The following is a 25,884-nucleotide window of genomic DNA, read 5'->3' on the forward strand; positions in this document are numbered from 1 at the left end:
CGTACAAGTACAGTTGAGATTCTTAACGTCCGTACTGCATTACAAAGTATGCGGTTCTTCTTAGCAACAGGCTGTTGGGGCGCAAACAAGTATCCGGACACCAACCCAAATTAGAGAGATTAGAGAGATTTCGCAAGTGTCCGAATCCGATTCCAGTTCGGTTACGGATACAAAAATCGGTCAGGTGGCTCGTTTCTGGAAATTGGATTGGGATTTCGGGTCCAGACGTCCGGGTTTGGAGCCCCCATTCCGGAATCTGAATCCGAAACGGAACGATGTGCACCACATGGAAACAGTGTACAGCACATAAGCAGTAACAGTTTAGAAAGGCACGGCAAATTTACAGAGCCTATAAATTACGCTTTTGGGAGGGTTTAAGGAGCAAAAGTATATGACATACACCGCCTTAACTGTGTAGTTTCTGGTCAAAACGATCTTAATATTAAGCTTGACCGCGGATAGAGTCAATATAGCCTACCGTTTGATATTCCCCGCCCAAACGGACCGATGTATGTGCGGGCATTGCATTTTCAGGTTGTTTGAGCGTTGTTGGTTGTGTTGCGGGGGACAACTGCAACTGCAAGCAGTCGGTGGTCCACACCATCCATACGCTACCCAGAAATGTGCATTGCATATTCTGATTGGGACTCGAGTTGCGAAACGAACGAGGCCTAAAATCCGAATCCGAAACAAATCCCACCAGGAAAACTGGATTAGGAATCGGATTCGGACATTTGCGAAATCTCTCTAATAGATTGAATGACAGATCAAAATCCCAGACACCATTTGGAGTTTTCGAGATAATCGCATTTGAAGTTGACTAGTCAAACTTCGGACACAACCGGACATTGAAAATTTGAAAGTGAAGTTTACTTGTAGGAAGCGTCAAAGCATTCTAATTCGATTGATTTTAGCCTGAGTGTTCCGATAGTGTACAATACAGACAAATTATACTGGGATAGGAAGCAACGTTAGTGCTGCTATCGCAGCCTTCGCGGAGCCCTAGTATCCGTGGTACATCAAGTCAAACGATGACTCCTCTTGACATCTAACTGGTACATTTTCTTGAATCCGGTACGATTCTGGTGCCGCACTGGGCCCTCGTTTATATGCGTGGGCAAAATGAACCGGTAGGATACTCACCACACTGGTATGACGCCAGTGCCTCACTGGCTCCAAAAGGTTTATAAGCGTGTGCAGATCGAACCGGCGCGCTACCGACGACACTGGTATGAATCAGTGCATATATTGAGCAGGGTACGATGGACGAAGTGAAGTAAAGAGAACGCTACAATAGCACTAGAGGTAAGCATTTGCATATTCTATAAGCAGCAAAACAGATCTAGACATTGTCGGTTGATATTTTGCATCTACAGTTTAAGAAAAAACTCCGAACAGATGCTGCGGAGATGACCGTAGCTAGTAAGAAAAGTAATTATTTTTAAATAATTACTTTTCTATTATTAAAATAATAAAAAATAAAAAGGGGTTCATACCAAAGCCTTCGCGGAGCCCTAGTTGAAAGAAGGATAGGTGTGTAACGAACCGCTCGCAAGTCGCGTACAGTACTGTATCCAGACTGTCCCGCCGGCTCGCGACTTCACGGGTTGGGTTCTTTTGATGGGCTGGTTAGTTCGTACAGAGTGCTTTTTCGCATCGTGTGCGTCTGCTATTATTTATTTATGTCCATGAAAATAAATATTTTCAAAAAAAAAATCATTTCCCGTGTTTCGTTAGTCTTGGTCTATGTAGCTTGCTTCTCTTCAAGAGAAGCGATACGCACTTTGACAATACGGCGTCAGGACTGGGGTGTCCGGGATCGGCAAGGATACGGAAATCAATCGCCTCAACAAGAAGATGTCGTAGAGTTCATTTTCAAACATGAAATGCATCCAAAAATCTCCGAAAACTATGGCTAAACAATTTTGATCAATCGAACCCAGACATTTCTGTTGTATCCGAATGGGAGGACGTCGAAAAGGCTTTGTAAGCTCTGTAGCCCGTGGCTTGGTCTATCGCCGCCGTCTTGGCGTCACAGAGCGTAGCTGTGCTGATACACTTGGAGCAGAATGTGACTTTCCGTTGGATTAACTTGCCGTCGATAGCGATAAACGTAATGCGTCTTCGGATCTTGCAGAGGTAGCACACGCAGCCGTAGCACAACTTGCACGTGCTCTTGCCGAGTCTGCCCTTGATCCCCGACGTTGTGCTCTTGTTGCACATGACACAGTTCTCATTGTGCTGGGTCTGTCGATCCATCGAGTGTTGGTGCTGCATCATCCACGACATCTTCTTCATCTGGCCGCAGAACACGAGGTCGGTCGCTGAGAGCAGAGCCTCTGTAGCCACTCGGACCGATATGAAGCGCACGACGTCGCCTCCTGGCGCCACTGTACTCGTTCCAAACACGTCCACTACGTTCTCCTCAATCTGCCGGTAGAAGCTGAAGTAGGAGAGATTCGCGCGGATGACGTTAGGCCGTGGCTGTGTCTGCGGGAACTCGATGGAGTGAAGCAACTGGTAGCCGACACGATCCCCGTTTGTGAAGTGTAGAATGCCAGTGGCCTCGATGTACACGAAGTCCCGAACCTTGACCAGACTCGTCGACTGAAGCGGAGCATCGATCGTCATCCACTTGATGATAAGCGAACGGAACGGCTCCTCCTCGGTAGGCTCCACTACCGGACACAGAATGGCTCCACCGTCGAGGTCGTGGACGTACGAGGCTTTCACGCGCATGACGTCCAGCGTCGGGTTCACCACGCCGAACATGAGGTCGTCCAGGTGGCCCACCACCGTCCCAACGCGCAACATCACCGGCATGTCCTTCGTGACGGACGCTGCATTGTCCTGGGCGGCCGCTGGGTCCCACGACTCCATAGTCTTCCTGCTCTTCTGGCTGCTGCGGTCTTCGTACACATGGAGGTCGGCTTTCGACTTGAAGTGGTTCCAGCGACGCTCATTCACCCGCCGGTTGTCTACCACGACGTAGTCCTCGTACTCCTGGAAATGGCCCTCCACGAACTGGTTCACGAGGTCGATGAGCTGGTGCTTCTCTTCCTCCGAGATCTCCAGGTCCGGGTACGGGTTCTCAGCGAACCGGTCCTTCCCCATTATCACCGACGTGTGTGTCTTGTGCCCCAACGGATGGAAATCGGTTCTGAACGTGAACGTGAGCCGCGTTTGGAGTTTTTTTTGGGATCTGCTGCTCCAGGCCATGATCAGCGGCATTGACGTCCTACCTTCGAGCGTCCACATACGCATGTGGTAAAGGCCGACGTTCGCACGTGTGCATTACAGTACATGTGCTGCGTGGAAGTGCATGTATTATGTACTGCATCGCCGACCTTGCGCTTGCACATTCGATTCGACTACACAATAGGTTTGTGCAATATAAAGTTGCCATATTCCGATGCTCTGGAATCGCCTGCTGGAATCGCCTGTCGGATTTGAATTCATCTGCAAAAGCGTAAACATCCAAAGGGGTCAGCTGAAGCACCACCGCACTGTTGACTACATGTACTGCAAAGTGTACACAGGTTTGGTTGGTGCTGAATGCTATGGCGTTTGTCAGTATCTACAGTATAGTAATTGAAATCAGCTGCACATTCAGCTAAGCCAGCACCAAATGGGATTGCAGCATTCAGCTGCTGGTAGCAGCGTCCATCCACTTCAATGCGATTTTCTCGGTGTACCATTGCATCGTCGGCACGACTTTCCGTCTCTTTTCCGCCTTCAATCGGAATCGGTCACCGCAATCGCGGCAAGGATGGTCAGCGGTGTGAAATCTTCAACAACTCTGCAGTGGTGGCCCCTCACCGCCACATGGGGGCTCAGCTAACGTCCAACTCGGACGAAGCTGCAGCCGGCTCACGGTCATCACTAATAGAGCCGAAGATTTCCCCCTGTGTCGTTACACAGGTGATTGAGAAGGAAAGATGAGATCGTGGCGGAGACAAGATTAGCTGTTTCCTTTAGGTAACCTGTGCAGCAGTTATGAAACCCCCGCACAGGCCAAGAAGACGCGGATTGTAGGAAGAGCTGCAGCTCGACGGCATTCTGCAGAGCTCATTCGGCATCTCGCCTCACGCCAAGCAAGCCAAAGGACCACCCACCTAATAATACATACTAGCAGTAGATTAAGACTCAGCCAACGTCCAACTCGGACGAAGCTGCAGCCGGCTCACGGCCATCACTAAGGCCCTTGGTCAGGTGGGGAATGTGTTCTGTGCTACAGTGCGGGCAAGGGCTTTTGGCTAAGGCACGATTTGTGCTTGTGATTTTCAAAACTTGTGCTGGGCTTCTCCAAGTAAATTCCGGAGGACTTTATCTGCTGACCTCCCGTCATTTTTGAATCGCCACCAAGCACATGTACCGAGTCCTCTCGCTAGTGCGTGAGCTAGCTGTAATTATACGGCAGGCCCTAGCGTGAGGACACTTGGGCATGCAACAACACCTCGTAGAGTAGCCACTGGATGCACATATAAAGCATTTCGACGTTGTCATCGAACGCACAGAAAGCATGGTTGTCGAGCACTTTGTCGGGCTCCCTACGGGCTTCCTGACTCGGACTCTGATTGGCGTAGGAGGAGACAAACCTGCCTTGTCCTTGCCCGTGATTCCTGGCACAAATGTGCTCCCCAGGGAACACCTCGTGTAGGTGTTCTGGAATCGGGGGGGGGGGAGCTCCTAGAACACGAACGAGCAAAAACTGTACGATTCACGCCAAAGTTTTATCCAATCATATCGCTAGAAAATTTCAGCCCAGAACACGTTCTCCACTTGAAGCTATTGGCCGGACCCCGGGGTCCCGCATCATGTACTGATGGCGGCCGGAATTATTTAATTTTATCGACGGGGCAGTGATAATATATATAGGTTGTGACAATTTTGTGAAACTTTTTCGACTTTAGCTAGAGCTCATTTCACCTTCAAGCATCTAGCATCCAGTATGAAGTCTAGGCGAACTGGAGGTGCAGAGGTTCCTCGGCGCAAACGTGATACTTAAGTATTGAAATCGTCGTGACCACAAAGCTGCTGCATTCGTTCGTTCTGTTAATCGTCTTGGTGAAGATCAGGGCCTCCGAAAATAGCATTGTCAATAACATTATTTCAGAAAATAACAATAAATTACGCATTTCGGCGGGTTCAGCCATCTACCGTGATAATTTATTGATGTGCTTTGTGATATTACATAATTTATGACAGTTACCTTTATATAATAATGTTAGCGTTTTACCAGCCATCTTCTCGCTTCCAGTCGTTCAGAAGAACTGGAATCACTGGTTGTCTGCGTTGCTAGTTGCAGCTCATTTGGCAGCGCTCACTCTTCAATTTTCACTTCTCAAGCCTCCAAGACCTCATCCAGCATGGTTCGCGCTATCCGCCCCCCTCGCCCTACCTACACGAACTCCCAAGTCTCGGGGTTTTACTTCCGCCCGTGTCGCGACGAGAACGACGAGGTGATTCTCGAGTATTTCCGTTGCCGTTGCGGCACGGTTCGGAAGCAAACCCATAGGAACGGGTACTCCAACCTGATGCAACATATCAGGCGGGAGCACCCTGACTACGAGACCGTCATGCTCGACGCTACGACGGCGGAGACAGGCTCCCTCGTGAACTTCGTCCGCCACTCGGCGCTCAACCTCAACGGCTGGATGGTTTGGATTGTCATGTGCAACCTGCCACTCTCTTTTTGTGAGAGCCGAGAAGCTCGGCGGTACGTGTATGCATAATGTCATTGTGTTTACATTACTACGGAAACTAACAACTTTACTTTATGGATGTTATTCAGCTACTCCAGCCTGGACCCCATCTCGGAGGAAACGCTGCGGGCTGGCATGGACGGGGTCGTCGTCGCCGTCGAGCGTTCGATTGCGTCGGAGCTCCCAGCACGCTTCGGCATCATGCTCGACGGCTGGACACACGCATCGGAGCACTACATCGCCGTGTTCGCGTGCTATGAGGTGAACGGCTGTCCCAAGACAACGCTACTCAGCATGGCCCCGCTGCTGGACGCGCTGGACGACGATCTCTCCGCGCAGGGCCATCTCGAGTTTCTAGCGACCATGCTGCAGCGCGATTACGGCGTACAGCTGGCGCAGTGTCGCTTCCTCGTAGCTGACAACTGCGCCGTAAACCGGCGGCTGGCAACTCTTATGAGTGTGTCGCTTGTTGGTTGCGCAAGCCACCGCCTGAACCTTGCTGTTCAGGCGGACATGGCGTCGCATGAGGAGGACCTGGCTGCTGTGCAGGCGCTCATGGTAAAATTGCGTACTCTCACCCAATCTGCCAAACTACGGTAAGCGCCAATGTGTATGTGTGGTGTGTCAATATGTCTCTAACACATTTTGTATACTTTTGTAATTTTTTACAACATAGGTTGAAAACGCCACTTCGGCCTGTCATTCGCCAGGACACGGGCTGGAGCTCTACGTTCGAGATGGTACAGCGCTACCTCCAGCTCCTCGAGTTTCTTGACGCCGAAGGCGACGACCTCATGGACCTGCTGCCGCCGCCGGCGATGAACAAGCGACTGCGGGCATTGTACCAGGAGCTGTGCGACATCGAGTCGGTCTCGAAGGCCCTTCAAGGCCACGACGTCGACCTGCTGGACGTTCGCGAGTGGTTCGACGAGCTGATTGCTGTCAAGCCACAATATGGGCGCTACATTGGTAAGTTTATAACTGTTGAATTTGTGTTTAATATTTTCACTAACAATTGTATAATGGTTTTTATTTTGCAGGGCCTCGGGCCAACATTGTGCACCGCCCAGATTTTGAGGCTGGGTGTGTACGCGTTCTCCGCGGGAAGGCGCAGCGGCTGACGCGTGCTGAAAAGGCCGCTTTGCAGCCCTTCGAAGCTGCCAGACCGGACGACGCGGCCGCGAGTGAAGTGGAGGAGGATCCAGCCGCGTCGTTCGTGGAGCGTCTTCGGAAGCGCCGGCGGCTTGCACAGGACCGTGTCAAGTATGAGCAGCTGAAGAGCATCCCACCCACGTCGAACGTGGTGGAACGCTTCTTCAGCATTGCTCGGGTGACGTTTGGTCATCAACGACACGGCCTGCTGCCACGCACGCTTGAGACGATTTTGTTTCTCCGCCAGAATCGGTCGTACTGGGATGCTACGACTGTGGACAATTTGAGCTAGATGATAAGCTAACTGGTGTCTTGTTAATAGACTTCATGCTTTTCATAGTGGCATTATTTATTGTGGTACGTTGGGGGCAATGCCATAATGTACTGTTGTATTGGTAGGAGCGTCAGGGGATAATTTATTCTGCAACGACCAACCTACTAAATAAAAATGCCATATTCGGAGGCCCTGGTGAAGATACGACCAAGCAGATTCAAGCTGACTGCTAGAAGCTAGCGCCTACTACAGCAGCAGCGGCGTCGAGCACGCAAAGTTGCGAACTCTGCAGCTCTGTGCAACTCGAGAGTCGATACTACAAGAGATACATAGCATAGATACATACATGCAGCACTTAAATTTACCGAATATACCGGTTGCTTATGACAGCTGGCGACCCAGGGGTCCCGCCAAACGCTTCACTTGAACAAGGGCCTAATAGAGCCGAAGATTTGCCCCTATGTCGTTACACAGGTGATTGAGAAGGAAACTGTGTACGTAAGAATTCCCGTGGAAGGTTCTAGGCAGACAAGTATGCTCACGATGACAATGATAAGCTTAGTGTAATTTTGCTAATACGGAGGGAACGACCGCACTGAAAGAACGAAAGACAAATGAAACATCACGGGAAGTTGCGGTGTCTGTAAGCTTCTACTGTATACAGTAATACGAGTTGCGGTGCATTGGAGTAAGAAAAAGAAGAAGAAGAATTAAGCGTTGTCGGCGCCTCGAGCGTCACAATCTCCAGGCATCTCGCAATCTCGCAGGCATGGGAAGTTTACGGCGACCAGCGAAGTCCCCATCTGTCGAAATGGCCTGACGCGTTGTCAACATCCTATCTGTCCTACCTGAAGGCACGCACGGCCGCAACTCTTTGATCAAGTGATGGGGACCGTGGCGCCCGCAAGCCAAAGCGTGGTAAGCTTTCCCACAGTTCACAGTTCGTACTCTGGCCGGGACTCAGTCGTCGATTTGCTGCGTACGTACGTCAGCGCCCCTCCAACCCCCTCAATGGCCAAGGACCGGTTCGTCAATGCGAATCCGTACCCGGAGCTCAAAGTGTCCGACGAGGAGTGTCTGCAGCTGATCGAGCTTGTCAATGGCTTCGTGGCGGACCATTTCCAGAAGTACGAGGACTTCGTGGTCGTGGACAAGCACCAGGTGGACGACCAGCGCTGGAAGCTCGTGAGGTCCAAAGACAACCAACACGTGTACGCTGAGAGGTCCAAGAGCAAGGATGACATCCCAGTCGTGTTGAGCGTCGGCACTTTGGTGGGGGACGTCGACGACGTCACGTTCGGAGTCGTGAATCCCATGCTGGACGTCATGCGCGTGAAGGCCTCGTACGTCCACGACCTCGACACTGTGTCCCGTGGTAGAACCCAGCGCGGAGGAGCCCTTCCGCTCGCTCATTATCAAGTGGATGACCATCGACGTGCCGCTGCAGTCCACGAGTCTGGTCAAGAGCCGAGATTTCGTGTACATTGAGGCCACGGGCATCGTCCACTTCGCCAACGGTGATCGCGTGGGCTACCACCTGTTGCACTCGATCGACTTCCCCCAGACCAAGCCGCTGTCCAATATGATCCGAGGAAATTTATCCGTCTTTGGGTTTTTCCGACAGCTCGAGCACAACGCCATCGATCTCTACGCGAGTGGTACTGTAGTGCCTGGAGGCAAGATCGCGCGCTTTTTATCCATCCAAGTGGCTGCGGAGGCCCTGTTATCCGCTACGAATTACGTGCATTGTGGACAGATGAAGAAGTTATCGTGGATGCTGCAGCACCGGCACTCGGCGTTCCAGCTTCAGCATCAACAGCGTGGGGAGAAGTGTACTACTTCCTCCGGTTGGAAATGATCACCGGAAGTCATTATGATAGGTCGGCAGTTTTTCTGTGACGGCCGAATCTTATACACGACAAAAACTAATTTATAAAGTGTACTTTGAGTTCAAAGAAGGAGAAAGGTATCTACTTCGAAGTACTTTTCATTTAAAGAACAGTGCACTACCACGGTTTGAAGGGGATGGCAAGGTGGGGCTCTGGTCTTTCACGGAGAAGTATAAGGCACAGCGTAAGAGCAAGAATAGAGCCAAGGGGGAAATTTGCACACGCAATCTTGATACCGTCGATCGAAATGTCTACAAGGACTATCTGATCACCAAGGTGATCCCAGCTATCAAGTCGAAGTGGCCAAGGAAGGACCGTCGCCAGTTCATCTTCGTGCAACAAGATAATGCGAAGCCGCACGTGTCGCCAACCGATCCGGACGTTGTCGCAGCGGGCACAGAAGGAGGGTGGAACATCAGGCTGTTATGCCAAGCACCCAAATCTACTGCAAATCCCTGGGAACTGGGTAATCGAGCTGCTAAATGTGGTTCTTCCTGTCCTTAAAACCTTTAGAAGGCCGGCCCAGCGCTAGGCAGGGAACTGTAGACCTAAGCCTTGCTTCGGGGCTACGTTTGCGGGTTGTTCATGCTTCTCAAACGCCACTGATGCCGATTTGGTCTCTGCATCACGATAGATTTGCGGGCCATTTCACCCCCTCCAATCCGAAAACATGGGCTGTACATTTCCGATGTTGGAACGAGAAACTTGCTACTACCGGTACTGTACCAAGGAATCCTTGAAGGATACCGAAATTTAGATCTCATACTACAGACAGATCTCTTACTTCATACTAGGCATTAGGCAATGATATTAGGCAATGATATCGCGCCATTTACCCAGCTCATCAGTTGAGTTCTCACAATACGTAGGGTATAAATAGAGCAAATGCAGCAAAAGAGGGCCAGTCATTGCAAGAGAACAACCATGGAGCGCACGCCAAGTCCGCGGAAAGCTCTCCAGGTCAGCAGGGAGGGCGGACACGCACAACAGGAACAGGAAAGCTGCCGAAGCAGTTTAAGCGTGTTGCTGTCTCCTTTCAACACAAGCTCAGCGTGACGCTAGCTGCCGTGGAGGAGATAGATCTAGACAGCAGTGTTTAAGGGTACCGGTAATTACCACTTTGCATGATGCACTTCAGAATACGAACATAAAATCGTCGGTACATGTACATCTCGTGTCCACTTTGCAACACAACAACTTCAATAATCAGCTATATGTAGTATGAGATCTAAATTACGGTACCTTGGTACAGTACCGGTAGTAGCAAGTTTCTCGTTCCTACATCGTACAAGTACAGTCAATCCCAGCTGGTTCCCTCCCTCCAGCTGAAAGATTGCAGACATATAGCCGGACAAACCGTGCCTATTAATAGTTTCGCGTGCTTGGTTGGCACATTGCATGCACCGTATGGGGATGTTTCATCCGAGGGTACGTTAAATGGGGTAACTTTCTCGGATCAGCATTTTCTGCCCCAGCTCGGGGCAGCTGGGGTAACCATGGTAACTTTTTCCCTACTGAAACAGATTCGGCCCTGGTATCAAAATAGCCGGGTAGATCCACACAAAATCGTTGGTTAGCACCACAGCCAGCCCTGCATATACAGCAGCGGCGGCCGAGATGCTGGCAGCGGCGGTTGTGCTTCTGCTGGCGGCGGTTCGACACTGATGCTGTATGGCTGCCAACCAGCTCACTGGCTGCAGCCTCTAGACAGTTATTACTCTTGGAATTCTATAGGTGTTTACAGAAATAGGAGATGAGAGTCAAAAGTTACCCCATTTATTATCGACTCGCGTTTTAATGATTTACCTGTTATAACTAGTTTAATGCCAATGTATAAAAAACTAAATCTCGCAGGTCTTAAGCCTGTTCGATTTGTATTGGATCGAGTCGGATTCAGACGATTCGATCGATTTGAGGAGCGTGTCGACTTGAGATCGTGCAAATCCGATTGAATTGCGATACCCAATCGTAACGATTAAATTTTTAGCATTACTAACGTGGAGCTACTGTCAAATCGTGCTTCGAACTCCTTCGACCGCTCTAGCGGTGCACCTACTGGCTATTAATCAGGCAAATATAGCAGGTCTACGTCAACTTCCCAGTCCCCAGCGCAGCAAGAAGAAACTTATCGAACTCATTCCGCAATTCGCTAAGACGACCCCAACCTCTCCCCGGACACCGACCAACAAGAATGCGCCTCACCTACTTCCTCACCGTCATCGTTGTCGCCACTCTCCATGCCGGTGGCACCGCGCTCGCCACCGCCGAGGCCCCCAACCACGCTGCAATCGTTAACGTGGCATCAGCTGATAACGTTCACTCTCTCGATACCACCGCAGAGATCGGCGGTCGAATGCTGCGCAAGGTGAAGGAGGACACGGTGTCCAAGAAAGACCATGAAGAACGAGGACCAGGAGCTATTCTGGAGCGCCAGACCGCGTTCGTCAAAAAGTTATTCTCGCGCCAGAACGCGATCGTCAATAGGGCCCAGGGCGCTTTCCAGCGCCAGAACGCCTTCGTCAATAGGGACCAGGGCGCTTTCCAGCGCCAGAACGCCTTCGTCAAAAGGGCTATCCAGCGCCAGAACCACTTCAAACTTTCCGACAATGCATGATCAAAATGCGCTAGAGAGCTGCGTATTTTAGTCGCATGAACACACATGGGTTACTGAGAGTAATACACGATCGACCAGATATTTCACTTTATCACCAGCGGACACGGGGTGGAACGGGACACATTTCGGAATGATACATTTTCTAATAATAGGTATGCTCTTTGGGCGTGCCTCCTGACCTCAACAAATGTATGAAGCGCGCGGTTGCGTTGTGGTGGAAGAGGAAGGAAAGGAGACGCCTCTCCCTTTTAGAGCGAGCAAAAAGAAGGAGTATTCACCGAGTTAGCCGTTCATTTCGAAACGTGCTCGACCCCATAGTAACCAAGGCAAGCTGGACCAGAACAGCCGGCCGACTACCGGTACAAGTGTATGGCGAAATCGACCGTGCACGCGGTCCCGGCGTTCTCCATCAATATTGCGAGTTGACGCAATGTTAAGGGCCTTGGTCATAGCTCAGGACGTGACGAACCCAACGAGTGGGTCCCGATGCTCGAATTGCGGCAGGAAGACGCTCTTATCTTGCTCGCTTTGGGGGTAGCTGTTCTGAATATAGTATCGGAGTCGGATGGTGCGGTCTAACAGTGATTTGTATGACAATGCATGCTACTAGCCTTCAGCGTTTTGTAGATTTACTTGAATAGAGCTTCGTAGTTTCACTCGAATAGAGCGCCTAGGCGTCTAGTTCGAGGGAAGGTGGTAGCAATAGTTGTACAGCTTCTTTCACCCGTCGACCACTATCATACAAGCAGCGGAGCCCCGCAAGCGGGGCTCATTAAACAGGTTTAAGCCGAGCACGTAGGACCGGCCGTCTCGCTCGGCGGGAAGTTAATTCTTGATCGGTTGATTGTACTTGTTTCAATTCGCAGTTCGAAGAACTGTCGATTGGGGAAGGTTTTTGGATGTCATCGAACGACATTCACGCTACATCCGTAGCGGATGTCATCGAACAACATTCATACTACATCAAACAGTACTCGATCGAATCCGGTCTGAATGACACAACAGGTTTTGATAGATGCCTATTTGCCTCGAAACTTCTTTCCCTTCTAGATTGATGTCAGACGCCCACGATGCCACCACAGGAAGTGGGACCCCATCCCAAACATTTTATTGGACAAAAGAATGCAATTCTTGCCATTTTGCACGCAATATGTACAGGTACCTATGCTGTTCGTCGTAGTAATTGTGTCTCTGACAATTAGAGGCATCAGTGTTAATGAATACTAGCCTGCCGACAATTTATGTCACGACAAATTCAGATGACCACACGATTTTCAATTAACCTTTCTGAGAAACTAGGCATGCAGATGAAAAATCTGTGTCTGATAAAGGAGGGTACTCAGGACTGAATAAACCGATCGAACCGCTAGTTTTAACGCTAATGGAATGAGTAAGTAGTATGTTGAGTGCTCTGGAGCTGCATACAGTATAATACGATGCAGTGATGTGGTAATGGCACCAGTTGTGTTCAAGGTCTGCATGTGTGAATCCCCACACTCATTGGAATGAGTCTTGATGGATTATTAAAAACATTCCACCGAAACTTTGCCGAAAAGTACTTCAAGCTTTTAAATTTATGCAATCCAAATGGGAGGTATAGCTTTTTTATTTTCGTTCAGCATTGTTGTATCCAAAGCAAATTCTATTGGCCGGCAACGCGGTGACGTCCTATATGGCGGCGAACGAATTCTTTAAGCGGAGGCTCAATGAGTTGCACCAGATGGTATGTCTTCTCCGGAGGAAAGGCTAAAAGGTAGTGCAAAAAGAATGACGACTGTGTATGAAATCGAAAGAAGCCTTCTTCCAATTAAGGGGTGAATCGAGATACGAATGGCTCGTGTGGGGCCATGAAGAAGAAGCTAGCTGCACTCGCTCAGGCATTTTATCTATGATGACTTTGGATGATTTTATGTTTGCCTTGTGTGAGACTACACTGCGACCCGCAGAGATCCACCGAGCCCATTTACAACTACTACTGGTGGTGTAGAATTATCTACTTCCTGATCCTGTACTTGTCAAAACAACTTCAAAGTACATTTTTACCGATATTAGTTCAGATCGTCCTAATGCAAAGTGAACACGGTACATTCAGCTTAATACTTGATAAATGGCAATCACACACTTGGACGAACCGTAGCTGACAGCTTTTTTGTTGCTAGATGTTCAGGCGACCCGGACGAAATATGTGTGCGGCTGCGCCATGTTGACTTTTAATGCTCCTACGTCGTCGCTGTACGCCCCGGATTCCTGTGCGAGAGGAAGCCCGGACGGACAGCGTCAAAGCGAAGGACAAGTACCCGCTGTATCCTACCCTTACATGCGATCGGGATCTGCTGACCTCTGTTTGACTAATCAAACTTGAAACAAATTGCTGGCTTCGTCAGATTACCCAGCAAGTTCACTTGAGCAGTAGCCCGGCAGCGCTAAACATTCGAATGCACGGGATTTTACTTTTCAAAATTTTTTATCGCCACCGGTAAGTTTCCGAGCACAATACTGCAATCTAAGAGATAAAGGATTCTGCCTGGACATCGGCGCATATTTCAATGGCAAGACGGAAGGAAATTACGTTTATTAGCTAGTTGTTTATAACCGTTCTGTGTACTATAAAATATCTTAAGTGAAACTAAATCCGTCGATGCCTAGTCCGACAAGTAGCAAGAGGTCGAATTACCACGGTGGGCTGGTCAAAAAGCGCTGAAGCACAAATTCAACTCAGCGTTGACGTTCAATTCATCGAAGTGACGACATGTGCGGTGGCAATGCCTGCGATTAAACTTGGTCCACTTGGTTGTACAGTGGCAGATTAGGCAGATGCTGCGGCTGCGAAGCAGGCGCAGGAGATGCCCGAGTACATCGGTTTTCCCTGTACAAGCATCCGTACAATCTAGCTTCGACCCCAATTCGCAGTTCGAAGAACTGTCGATTGGGGAAGATTTTTGGATGACATCGAACGACATTCATGCCACATGAAACCGTGGATCTTCCTCAATCAATTCAGCGCTCGGATTGATAAACCGACAACTAGAACTATAAGTTGAAATCGTAGTCTGCTAGCTCTGTAATAAAGTTGCGCCTGAAGTCACATCGTAGTCGCGGAGCTCGTGCAGTGTGCCGTTCCGCAAAGCTGGGGGCGAAAGACTTTCAGAAGTTCAAACGGAGTAGCTACGCGCGTAGAAAGCCACGCTTGGCTTGGTGACCATTATCATACACACTTGCTCAAGAAAATTATGAAATTATGCGTAATAGATCGCCTTACTGGTATTATTTGTAAAAAAGCAACTCCAATTTATGCTAGGCCTCGAAGATGGTTTGAACCAGTTCTCGACCCTAAAGTTTCTAAAGTGGCCCGAATCGACGATTACTTGAATCATTCCATTTCTGGGCTTGCTCGCAGAAACGAAACTTTAATTTAAAACTGGGCCTGTTCGTTGGGCACTTGCCTGATCGGCTTAGCCGTAGTTTGTTTTTTTTATGTAAACCAGGTTATCCAGTTTAGACATGAACACACGGGTTCTACAGACTACGACGAAATATCCGGCAAGATGAAGTCCGGTAGACAAAGCCGTGCAATGAACAACAAGAAATTCGCCTGCCAATATGATGTGCTGTTTTGTACTTCATAGTTTTGTGCGTATTTTATGCCGTGTCACAGTATTTTCAAAATTTACATATACGTTAGAATCGCCAGGTGTCGAACCGCGCTGAAGGGCAAGAACGTATGCAACCCGAGAAAGTGGACTCCATCAAAATACACGTTTTGTGGAGAAAGAATGCAAGAATGCAGCCCGTGCTACCTTGTTCGTCGTAGTAGCATGCATCGTATAGCTAGCTACTGACAACTATATTCTACAACGTTGGCAGGGTGAATTCCTGCACATTCATTAGAACGCGTCTTTGTAGATTGAGCATCCAGCAAGACTTCCCCGAAAAATATTAAAGTTGTGCAAGCCAAGGTAGATTGCTTGCTACTGTTTCTTATTTGCCGAACCCCTTTTAGGCACAAGCAAAACTATTTTTGGGATTGAGAGGATACCATGTTGTCACTGAATACGTGTATCGGTATTTGTGATGGTTCCTTCTGAAAACGCCTTATAACCAATATACAGCGGCAAGTAGAGCTCGGCATATGCATGTATCAAGTGAAAACTAATTAAACCGATTTCTTGCAGCACTGGCAAAGTTACGACCTCTTAGTCAACAGCGTTTCGTTTAGATCCTCCAGCTGCTTTGGGGGTTTTAAGGCATCTTTTGTTTTTGAATGATAATTTTTGAATGATTGATCAAGGCTTGATCTCGACAAGAGCTCATCGAGTTTGGTTTCATTTTGTAGCATTTTATCGGTCCAAACTACCCCACCAAACAAAAATATTTGTTAGGTCTGACCGTGAGCTTTCAACAGACGAACCGAAAGCACCTTACCAGGTATGTACTCCCCGACTTGTGAGTTTGAAGCAGATGTAGCGTGTTCAAGCTGTAAAATTCACTACCGGCAGGGCCAGCGCTATAAATTCGTCGATTTATTGCTGTTCGTCACGATGGCAGCTAGTCTGAGCGACATGCATCCACAATAGCGGTCTAGTACGGGTAAAAAGCTAAAGAAGACTTCTAATATCTACCGCCTGCACATCACCATACCCGGCAGATGCTGCGGCTGCGAAGCAGGCGCAGGAGATGCCTGTGAATAACACAACTTTGATAATGTTAACGGGAGATTGCGCGCGCGGAGTCTGCTGCTTGTTTTACTTTCAAGTACTTACTTGGCTACGAGATATCCGACGATGTAAGCACGCGTCGCAATTTTAATCTGTGTTTATCTAGTATCCACAGGTGATTTGGTTTAATTTTTCTGTGAACACAGGCTGTCTACTGGGCGAACCTCATCTAGAACTATTTCGGCGTACATTCACCTTCATTGACTCTAATGCTTCATGTAGCTCCGAACTGCGAAACCCCCCGGGTTCACCACTCGGGTCACCAATCGTCACTTCACCTCCGTGCGGAAGACATCAAACAACATTCACACAACATCATACAACACTCGATCGAATCGGTCTAAATGACACTTACAGGTTTTGATGGATGCCTATTCGGCTCGGAGCTTCTTTTCCTTCTACTGTAGATTGATTCGTTTTTTTAGTTTTTGGCGAGGTACATTACAGTCATTTAGTCTAGCTAACGACTCAGCTAATGTCATGGTACCACTTCACAACTGAGGCAATAAGATTCTATTGATAGGTGCATTGACCTCACACCAAAACATTAGCCCAGAGAACATGCCCACATGTAATTCAGTATAATAAAATCTACAGTGTTTGCTAAGTGATCCAATTGGTAAGGGATCGGTGAATTCAATACTTCCAGCTTCAGAACTTGATTGATCCTAAAAATATCCTTCGCAACTGTACTCATTTTTCTGGGCCTAGCACTAATTTGACTGGACCAAATTTGAAAAGGGGTGGATAATGCCAATATCGGCCTTGTTGTAGACCAAACGGTTCAACAACTATAGCGCCTTGCTTAACTAAAATAAAACAGTTAGAATGAGGGTAAAGCTGTTTCGTACTTTGATAAACGTGGACCATTTAGGAACCACAACTTCGGGTTTATACCTGATTGTACCCCCCCCCCTTCATCTGTCATGAGCACAACGCTTTCAAGGTTTGCGGGCACACAAAGTTGTCCACATGGCACATGGGCGCCTTCCGAAATTGTAGCCACGTTGAAATTCGGAACACATCAACTGACCAATCATGTTTCGCTTGAAATTCACTTCAACTTGTTGTCAACAAGTTGTTGAACATTGCACTGTGTGTCGTAGCAACTAGCCTGCACCAGCTTTAGCTCAATCGCTACATGCACTCACCGCTGTACTACCGCTGATGTTTCGACATATCCACTTCAGTGTTCCTCCCTCGGTCTTAAAGTTTCAGAAAAAGGAGGGAAAAATTGCTGAAAAAGGCATGTAAAATTTGATTTTTCAGGGAAAAAAATCCCGGAATGTAGGTGGTCTGAATGACGGTAGCCCTTTCCAAGGTTTTATTCCATATCAAGGTTTTTCCTGTCTTTATTCTAAACCGGCGCTGTCCATTTCCCAATCAGCGGGCGGCATTGCGGACAGAACGGAGGCGTTCATACTGTACTGAACTGTAGAGCGGTCAAGGAGCAGGGCCACGCAGAGCGACGGGAGCGGGGCTGGAGGCGGAGCAGACCTCGACGGCGGCGAGTGCGAGTCTGGAGGCGCGCGCGAGGCTCGAAATTCGGCCCGAGTTGGTCCGTGTCCGGGGGAGATTGTCCCATCGGACCGACCGACGGCGTCGAAATGCTGGGAAGCGAGGCAGATCAGGCGAACAGAGCGTCTTCACTACGCCGGGCAGCGACGGGACAGTGCTGCGGCGGTGAGTGTGTCGGCAATAACGGCGAGCTGTGCGCGGCGTGCCGAGGAGAGCAGAAGGAGGAGGGCAGGAGGAGGCCGGACAAGGCGGCGGAGGGCCTGGACTTCGACTTCGGGGCGCTGGGGCCCCCTCCGCCGTGTCCGTTGCTGTGTCGGCAGAAGGCCACGGACTTTACGGCCGCGAGAGAGAGGAAACGGGCGGGATTTCTCGGACAGGAAGAAGTGCCGCTGCGGCCAGGACTGGGACTGGGACTCGGACTCACTCGCAGCGCCGGACCCAGCGCTCTTGCCAGAGCGAGCAGGAGGATGCCCACACCGACGGAGCAGTGTCCATTGATGATGTGAGACCGAAGCGTGAGCGTGTAGTATTCCGGCGGAGAGAGGACCTCTGGCTCGTGCATTGCTAGCCTACCTTTGGCTAGGGCATGCAGCAAGAGGAGGTCGATGAGCGAATGTTAAGTTAGCGGATGGCATGAAATGAAAGAACGCGCCAAGCTACTCGATGCCTCCGAACGTCGCCGTTGCCGGTAGAATCGACGGGCGAACAGCAAGCATCGACGACACGCTCGGCATTAACGTATAAATTATTTGCTTGAAGAATCTCTCGGTGGTCAAGGCTCGTTGCAGAGTACTTGAGTATGGGTCTGCTGACAAACATTCAGAGCTGCGGGCGTCAACGCAGCGTGAACACTGCATCAACAACTATAGTGTGGTGATGGTGGAGAGGCTGGGGCGTGACATCATCGAAAGCCAAAGCGAAATTCTGCTAGCGAAATTGTCGATGCGGTGCTGGTGCTCGGCTTGCTTCGTGCCTAGCGTGTGCACCTCTCGCTTCTCTGCAGGCGATTCAGTGAATCGGATTCACACGTCTAAATATCAGCTGGCCCAGTATTTCTAAGAAATGTCGGTCCGTGATAACTGCATTGTTGCGGAAGATAGCTCAAGCCATGCCGTGCGTTGAACGATAGAAGCTGTCGAGCTCTTCAATCGAGACATTGAATGGCCAAGGACTTTTGTGGGTTGTCATAAGAGACCATTATCGGCCACGCACAGTATGCCACCACCAGCATAGCTCGGTGGGCCAGGACCAGGACTTCAGTTGTGCTCATTGTTGCTTTTGGGAAGGCATCATTAAGTCTACAAGTAGACATGTCAACAGACCACACCGAACCAGGGTAGCAAGGTGTTATAGTATTAGTCGATCTATTGTATCATCTATCCGGTAAGTATGGTTGGCGATGACTGCTGCTGTAAGAGGAAATAATGATACTTTATTCGACGTTTTAGAGCTAGGATGAATCTAGTTAATACTTGTCCGCTCTCGATAAGTAGGTCTGGATACGTTCTAGGGTGAGTCAAACCGACGTCTCGAAAAGGAACGTGTAGAGCTGTCGCGGGAGCTTCTCTTGGCAGGGCAAGCTTGCGAGTCGATCACTGGGCAGGAGACTGCCAGCTGCAACAAAGACTCAATAAATCGCTGCACTGCCCTGGTTCGCTGGCGCTGGAAGCATCCACGTGAGAAGTGCACCAGGTAGCACGGCTCCGAGGAGCAGGTAACGGGTTACTTCACTGCAGAACTTGCAGTTCATGTACAGGTGAGGTCCCGTGTGGCAAGACTCGTACAGCTCATCGCGTAGCTTCACAAAGTCGGAGAACTTCCTTTCGATGTGGACGTCCGATCTGCTGAAGAGTGTCGGAGGTTGCTGGGTGCTCGTTAGCGCCGAGTTTGCAGTCTTCAAAATCGTTGGGGTTCGCGTCATGGACTGCGACGCAGTGTACACGTCGATGACGTAGCTGCGGCTGCTGTCAGGACTTCGGCAAATTTTTACCTGGCGGATTTGCTTGAGCTTCGTCAGGATCTTCATGTGGCGCGAGTACCGCTCAGGCATCAGGTCGACGGGAGCGAGGCGAGAGAGTCCTCCCACAACCATCTTCGAGGACAGGGGGTCCTGGGTAATGACCAACGACTGTTGCTGGATGCCCGTCATACTTTGTTGTGGTGATGGTAAAAAGAGTCGACTGTAGTGCGCGGTAGCGAGTAAATTTAATAGTGAAGGCTCCCCCAGTCATTGCATTGCTTCATTGCTGCCAGGGATTGAGGAATCGTTTTGCGGCGAGCACGAATGTACCTGGAGGTGGCCGTCGCGCCAATCAACGCATCATTCCGGTCTTGCGTCGGTAAGAGCGTCAGAAATCCCGCCAGACCAACCCACTACTGTACAGAGCGCATACTTTTTGGTATTTTGCATATGCAGGAGAGAACGGCTACCTGTAGTTCGAGCAAGGGCAATTGTTTCTTCACGACTGAAGTTGACGCTAGTGGTAAGCTGGATTGATCGTTGCATATGGGTACACTATGGTATATCCCCCTCAGTTCGAACCTATTTCACTCCCAAATACGGGCGTTGGGCAGGATACTTTTTATCATTTTGCGAAACCAAAAAATCTTTCGCCTTCATAAACCGTTCAATCGGTTAAATGGCATTTACATGTAATTGCCTGGTCGTGTTTGTTTCGTGTCCGGCTCGACTTCCGTGACTTCGCTCACTTTACTTCCTGACATTCGCTTCGTGAGGTTGAGAATGACCTTCGTAACTTGCATTACATTTCCGCTTTGTCTATTTCCCTCTTCTTTTTATTTATTTACTCGATTGTTGATTTGACGCTTATATTCCGTTTCCGCTTTATCTACAGTTCTACATGTAATCTCGCCAAGGCCGTCTCGCCGTAGCAACCGCTGGTAAACAGCTATCGTCGACTTTTCCGCTCTCATAAACGAGCTTCTTCAAGATTTATCTTTTGGCGTCTTGGCTTCGATATCACACATACATACACACATACCCTGTCAAACAAACTTCGCGGTGTTCCAGGTCGTATAGGTCTGGAGGCGATTTTAATCTCTACCAAATGCAAACTCCCATACTATTGGACTGAATCGAGTCACTAGGTTTTACCGCCACGCAATTGAAAATGGCGATCCGATCGTCGTGTATCAGCTGATGCTGGTGCAGACGAGCTCTTCCTCACAGCATCGCTTCAATCGGCATTAGGGTCCTGAGCTCGCTCAACCCTTTTCGATGTCAGCGGTGCCTAGCAGCTAAATGACTGGCAGCGGCACCAACGGAGAGCCGTCTGTCTCCTCCCCACCTCGGACTGCTGCAGCCTAGTATTCATCTCTGTCTTCCTGGTTACTTCGCTAGGTGGGTCGACTTTCCAGATCTAGAGTATAGTAGGTAGCATTGATCATACCCTCCACCGTGATCGTCCTCTTGGAATTCGGCAAGTTGTGGATGGCAGTGCGATAGCCGACGGGGTATCAACCGTCCGATCTCCGAGGAGGCTCAGCTGTCGTCCATTTAGTGGAAGAGCGAGATTCTACGGATATGCATCGGACTGCTAACGTTAGGTACACGTACTTCACGTTGTACATTATGGCAGGTGCAAGGCCAATCGACACAGGAGTGAGCAGCTTGAATTGGTGTGCTCAACGCCAAGTTGCGGTTTCTATGCTAACGTTTCTAAACCTTCTTAGAAACGACCTTTTTAATCCAATACCACTCCACCAACAATTTATCTGCGTTCATCAAGTGTCACAATCCCGACCATTCCACAGCTAGACCCCTTCCAACCCAATTCAACGCAACCAATCTCTTTCCACAGGGTCCTCATTCCCACATCCCCGTTTCCGGGCTCATAGAAATCCCAAACCTGTGGCCCAAAAGCCCAGAGACAGACATCAAGTGCCGCTCAGCTATACCGGCGTGCTGCTGTCTGTAGCTCGTCCACAGCCCCTCTTGCGTCCCCCGACGCAAGCCCTCCCTCTCCTCCGCCCGCCCATGTCTCCGGCGGCCTCCCCCCTCCCGGGCGTCATGACCTGCAGCAGTCTGCGCACCGCCGGCTCGCACCCGACCGCCACCGCCACGTCCGCCGTGGCCGCCGCGTCCCCCGCCGTGCGCGCCGTCTTCTCGGGCGCCGTGGCGGGCGTCGTGGCCGACTCGGTCGTGCACCCGCTGGAGGTCATCAACCTGCGCATGAAGATCCAGCAGCAGCCCAGCGCCAAGTACAGCGGCATCCTGCGCTCCGTGCGCACGATCCTCAAGGAGGAGGGCGTGCGCGGCTACTTCGGCGGGCTCAGCACCACGCTGCTGGCCTCGCCCGTGTGTGCCGCAATGTACTTCGGCACGTACGAGACGATCAAGGCCACGGCGGCCCCCATGGTGCCCGAGGAGCAGCGCGGCGTCGTGTACTTCCTGGCAGGGGCGGCCAGCGAAGCCATCATCTCGGCCATCAGCGTGCCGTCCGAGGTCATCAAGTCGCGGCTGCAGCTGGGGCGCAACCCGCGCAACGCCAGTGGCGGAGTGGTCAAGTACACGCAGAACTACAGGGGCACAGCCCACGCGGCCAAGTCTATCTTGAAGTCGGAGGGCGTGCGGGGACTCTACTCGGGCTACTCGGCGTGTCTGAGCGTGGACACGTTCTTCTCGGCCTTCTCCTTCCTGTTCTACGAGACGCTCAAGCACAGGTACCAGCAGCACTTGCTGTCGACGGACTCGGACAGACAGCTGAACTCGGCCGAGTCATTGGCCGTGGGCGCTGTGGCCGGCGGAATGTCGGCGTTCCTGACCAACCCGCTGGACGTCATCACGGTGCGGCTCATGACGCAGGGCAAGAACAAAAAGTACTTCGGACTGCGGGACTGCTTCGTCAAGTCGGTGAGGAATGAAGGCCCGATGGTGCTGTGGCGAGGCGCGTCCTGCCGCATCGTGTCCATCATGCCCACCACGGGCATCTGCTTCGGCGTGTACGAGACGATCAAGCACACGTTCTTCAACGGCGAGCTCGACGACTTCGAGCTCGACTGACACGAGAGGGCACGTGTAAATATCGACTTTTAAACTGTGGAGAGGGGGCGTATATAATAGAACCAACGAATAAACAGCACGCTGAGCATGACAAGATGACACTGGCAAGATGCTTTAGACGCTTCGGCTGCTGCTGGTCACAACGCTGTTGGTCTGTTGGAAGGCAGGCTCGCAGATCTCTACCGAGCCGCTAGCAGTACCTCAACACTTCGGTCGAGCTGCTTCAAAACAAAGCATGCAATTTGGTTTCTCTAACTCGCGTGGGTCGCAAGAAGAGGTCTCTGCGAGATTCGACTACGACCAAGAAGGAAGGAGAGCCGACCAGTATGGAGCACAACTCGTTCTTGAATGGACTGGTAGCTTCGTGGCAGCAGCCGTTCGAAGTGTCTGCAGAGTGAAGTCGTCGTGTCAATTGGTGTTGATCTGAACACGGCGTTGGAGTCGGTGGATGATAGCGGGTGATATTCATGTAACGTTTGCAGCGTGGCTCGCACATGGAGTTACGTGGACTCGGGAGGGTCAGGACGCTGAGATCAGCACATTTTGGTGCTGAAGATTCGGGGCGAGTTGACGTACTTGAGTATTGCAGTGGTGGCACGAACTGGGGCAGCTGAAAGAATTAGAACGTCGTCAGCCTGAAATGTTTCATCGTGACGGCTGTGAAGTTGACGTCGTGCAGTGGCTGTGTGAGGAATACGGTTGGGACCCAAATCGGAAGTTGTTTAAGTGGCTTCGCTCACCCCGCTCTGTGTCGGGAATTGGATACATGTGAATCGAAGTGAAGGCTGTACGGGTGGCGCAAAAACCAAAGTGACAAGGAGACCACCGACCAGCCGCGCAATGGCCCTATCATCACCACGTCGACATCGTGTTATCTCTTCACTCTCAGCTACCATGAAGGTTGACGACGACATTCGTGCCTGATTCGCTGAGCTTTTGGACCCCCGCCTTACGCATCAATCAGCCCCAATGCATTCAGCCGAGTGAGTGGTGGTGACGCCTTCCGTGTTGATATTCTTCATGGTGAAAGGTGACTGCAGAATACGTGTCTAGCTTCTTCTTTCAAGACTTGACGAGCGTCCGTTGCTGCGACCTAAGAGCTGGATGGTTCATTTCTGTAGCTGCTTGCTTGGCGCGAAGTGAACTACAGGATGACTCTGTTCAAGATGAAGCGCTCCAACGTAGCGGAGACTGTCGATCGCGTGTCTTCAACCTGCTTGAAAGAAGCATATCACGAGTATCAAAATGTGAAGGCTCCGCCGTCTCCTCCAGGCCTAGAGGCTGGTGCACTACGCGAAGGCGGGGCGCCTAATCTATTCACTGAGCAGCATATCGGTCTCGTGTTGCAATACGCTGCGGTCGGGCTCGTGTACGGCACGCTGCCTTCCACCATCTATCCGTTCATGCAGGCGTACCTTAACGCTAGTGGGGCGCAGGTGCTCACTGCAAGTACGCTGGTTGTGCTACCGTGGAGCTTCAAGGTGTTCTATGGAGCTCTATCCGATTGCTTCCCAATATGTGGCTACCGTCGCCGGCCGTACATGATCATCGGGTGGACGATTTGTGTGGCGATGCTACTGACAATGGGGTGCATTCGCGTGGGCAAACCTTACTTCTCGGACCCGTCAGATCGCGACATCTCCCCCAGTGACTACACACCCGAGATCGAGGCGAGATTGAACCGTGACGCAGCATCGGAAGGCGGCATCTACGTCCTTCTCATGATGTTCGCTGCCTTTGGATACGTTCTGTCGGACGTGTGTGCCGACGGTGTCGTCGTGGAGCTGGCACAGCGAGAGCCGCTAGCTGAACGAGGGCGGACACAGTCGACTATCTACGCTACACGGACGTTTGCAGCTGCAATCGGTCAGATCTTGACTGGCGTTGCCTTCAATGGTGAAGAGTACGGAGGATCGTTCGACTTCTCGCTTTCGTTTCCGCAACTGATGTTGTTGCTAGCTGCCTGCACCGCGCCAATCCTCCCGGTTACGTGGCTGTACATCGAGGAGTCTCCGAAGCCGCCAGTGAGCTTCTCCAAGTACGTGCGTGACTTCTGGAAGGCGATGAAGACTCGCGCGGTGTACCAGGTCGCCTTCTACTCGTTCTTCAGCGGCATCTTCGCCAGCTTCTCGTACACTGCGGGGTCTCCGATCCAGTTGTACATGGTGGGGGTCACGCCCATCAACAACACCATTAGCGACATCATCGGCAGCGCCGTGTTCATGGGCGGCATCGTGCTCACAGGCAAGTACGGACTGGCGTGGAACTGGCGCACGATGACGGTGCTAACGGGTGTGGCGGTGATTGCTGTCGACGCGGTGTGTACGTTCCTCACCGTGTGGAATGTTGTCCGCAACCAGTGGTTCTGGCTAGGGCTCCCAATTGCAGTGAACGTCCCTGCTGGCATCAACTTCCTCATCGGGACGTTTGCGACCGTGGAGCTGGCGGGTGAAGGCCACGAAGGAGCCATGTACGGTTTGCTTACGACCGTGGCAAACCTTGCGTCCCCCTTCGCAGCCACTCTAACAAAGACCGTCGACAACGCCCTGTGGGATTTGAGCAACGAGCGCGTCAAAGTTGATGACTATGCGGTGCGACGCGATATCACGGAGGCAGTGTTGCTCATGTACGGCATGTCGGCATTATCGTGGCTCTTTCTGTTTCTTCTACCGAGACAGAAACAAGAGACCCAGGAGCTGAAGCGATCAGGTGGATCGAGCGCACTTCTTGGGGCACTGACGGTGGGCTACTTGTGTTTTGCATTGGTTTGGTCTGTTACGATGAACATTCTGGGGATTGTGTCAAGCACGAGCTGCCTCGTGGTCGCTGGTGGTAGCGGATGCTGATACGGTAGTGTGTCGGTTTGAGAGTTGTCGGTGGTGCGTTTGCGTTCTAATATGAATAACTTCACAAAATGAAATGAATTTATGTGTGGTTGTTCTAGTAAATGTACATGGATACATGTAGCAGCGCGCGTCACCGCAAGTGGATTGC

General features: G+C 50.7%; 8 protein-coding genes across 8 annotated transcripts; 6 read left to right on the forward strand and 2 right to left on the reverse strand.

Annotated features, from left to right (window-relative positions):
• Nucleotides 1-1,929: 1,929 nt before the first annotated feature.
• On the reverse strand, nucleotides 1,930-3,114 carry PHYSODRAFT_509643 (hypothetical protein; the record flags this gene model as incomplete). Its single annotated transcript, XM_009529907.1, has 1 exon — nucleotides 1,930-3,114. The coding sequence occupies one exon, from the start codon at nucleotides 3,112-3,114 to the stop codon at nucleotides 1,930-1,932; it is 1,185 nt and encodes a 394-aa protein (XP_009528202.1).
• A 1,961-nt stretch (nucleotides 3,115-5,075) lies between these two features.
• Nucleotides 5,076-7,346, forward strand: PHYSODRAFT_286161 (hypothetical protein). Its single transcript, XM_009529908.1, has 2 exons — nucleotides 5,076-6,301; nucleotides 6,382-7,346. The coding sequence occupies exons 1-2, from the start codon at nucleotides 5,784-5,786 to the stop codon at nucleotides 6,824-6,826; spliced, it is 963 nt and encodes a 320-aa protein (XP_009528203.1). The 5' UTR covers nucleotides 5,076-5,783; the 3' UTR covers nucleotides 6,827-7,346.
• Nucleotides 7,347-8,142: 796 nt separating this feature from the next.
• On the forward strand, nucleotides 8,143-8,989 carry PHYSODRAFT_252921 (hypothetical protein; the record flags this gene model as incomplete). Its single annotated transcript, XM_009529909.1, has 3 exons — nucleotides 8,143-8,426; nucleotides 8,470-8,474; nucleotides 8,511-8,989. The coding sequence occupies 3 exons, from the start codon at nucleotides 8,143-8,145 to the stop codon at nucleotides 8,987-8,989; spliced, it is 768 nt and encodes a 255-aa protein (XP_009528204.1).
• Nucleotides 8,990-11,211: 2,222 nt separating this feature from the next.
• Avh1b-23 (avirulence protein 1b) lies at nucleotides 11,212-11,634 on the forward strand (the record flags this gene model as incomplete). Its single annotated transcript, XM_009529910.1, has 1 exon — nucleotides 11,212-11,634. One exon carries the CDS (start codon nucleotides 11,212-11,214, stop codon nucleotides 11,632-11,634), a length of 423 nt encoding a protein of 140 aa, XP_009528205.1.
• Nucleotides 11,635-18,025: 6,391 nt separating this feature from the next.
• On the forward strand, nucleotides 18,026-18,370 carry PHYSODRAFT_411214 (hypothetical protein; the record flags this gene model as incomplete). Its single annotated transcript, XM_009529911.1, has 1 exon — nucleotides 18,026-18,370. A coding segment is annotated over one exon (345 nt), but the record flags the coding sequence as incomplete, so codon positions are not given.
• A 1,124-nt stretch (nucleotides 18,371-19,494) lies between these two features.
• PHYSODRAFT_301493 (hypothetical protein) lies at nucleotides 19,495-20,016 on the reverse strand (the record flags this gene model as incomplete). The annotated part of the gene is made up of 1 exon (XM_009529912.1): nucleotides 19,495-20,016. The coding sequence occupies one exon, from the start codon at nucleotides 20,014-20,016 to the stop codon at nucleotides 19,495-19,497; it is 522 nt and encodes a 173-aa protein (XP_009528207.1).
• A 1,824-nt stretch (nucleotides 20,017-21,840) lies between these two features.
• PHYSODRAFT_456707 (hypothetical protein) lies at nucleotides 21,841-22,455 on the forward strand (the record flags this gene model as incomplete). The annotated part of the gene is made up of 1 exon (XM_009529913.1): nucleotides 21,841-22,455. A coding segment is annotated over one exon (615 nt), but the record flags the coding sequence as incomplete, so codon positions are not given.
• A 1,601-nt stretch (nucleotides 22,456-24,056) lies between these two features.
• PHYSODRAFT_507223 (hypothetical protein) lies at nucleotides 24,057-25,736 on the forward strand (the record flags this gene model as incomplete). The annotated part of the gene is made up of 1 exon (XM_009529914.1): nucleotides 24,057-25,736. The coding sequence occupies one exon, from the start codon at nucleotides 24,057-24,059 to the stop codon at nucleotides 25,734-25,736; it is 1,680 nt and encodes a 559-aa protein (XP_009528209.1).
• Nucleotides 25,737-25,884: the final 148 nt, after the last annotated feature.

This window comes from Phytophthora sojae, assembly GCF_000149755.1.
Source record: "Phytophthora sojae unplaced genomic scaffold PHYSOscaffold_5, whole genome shotgun sequence".
In the NCBI taxonomy this organism is placed as follows: domain Eukaryota; phylum Oomycota; class Peronosporomycetes; order Peronosporales; family Peronosporaceae; genus Phytophthora; species Phytophthora sojae.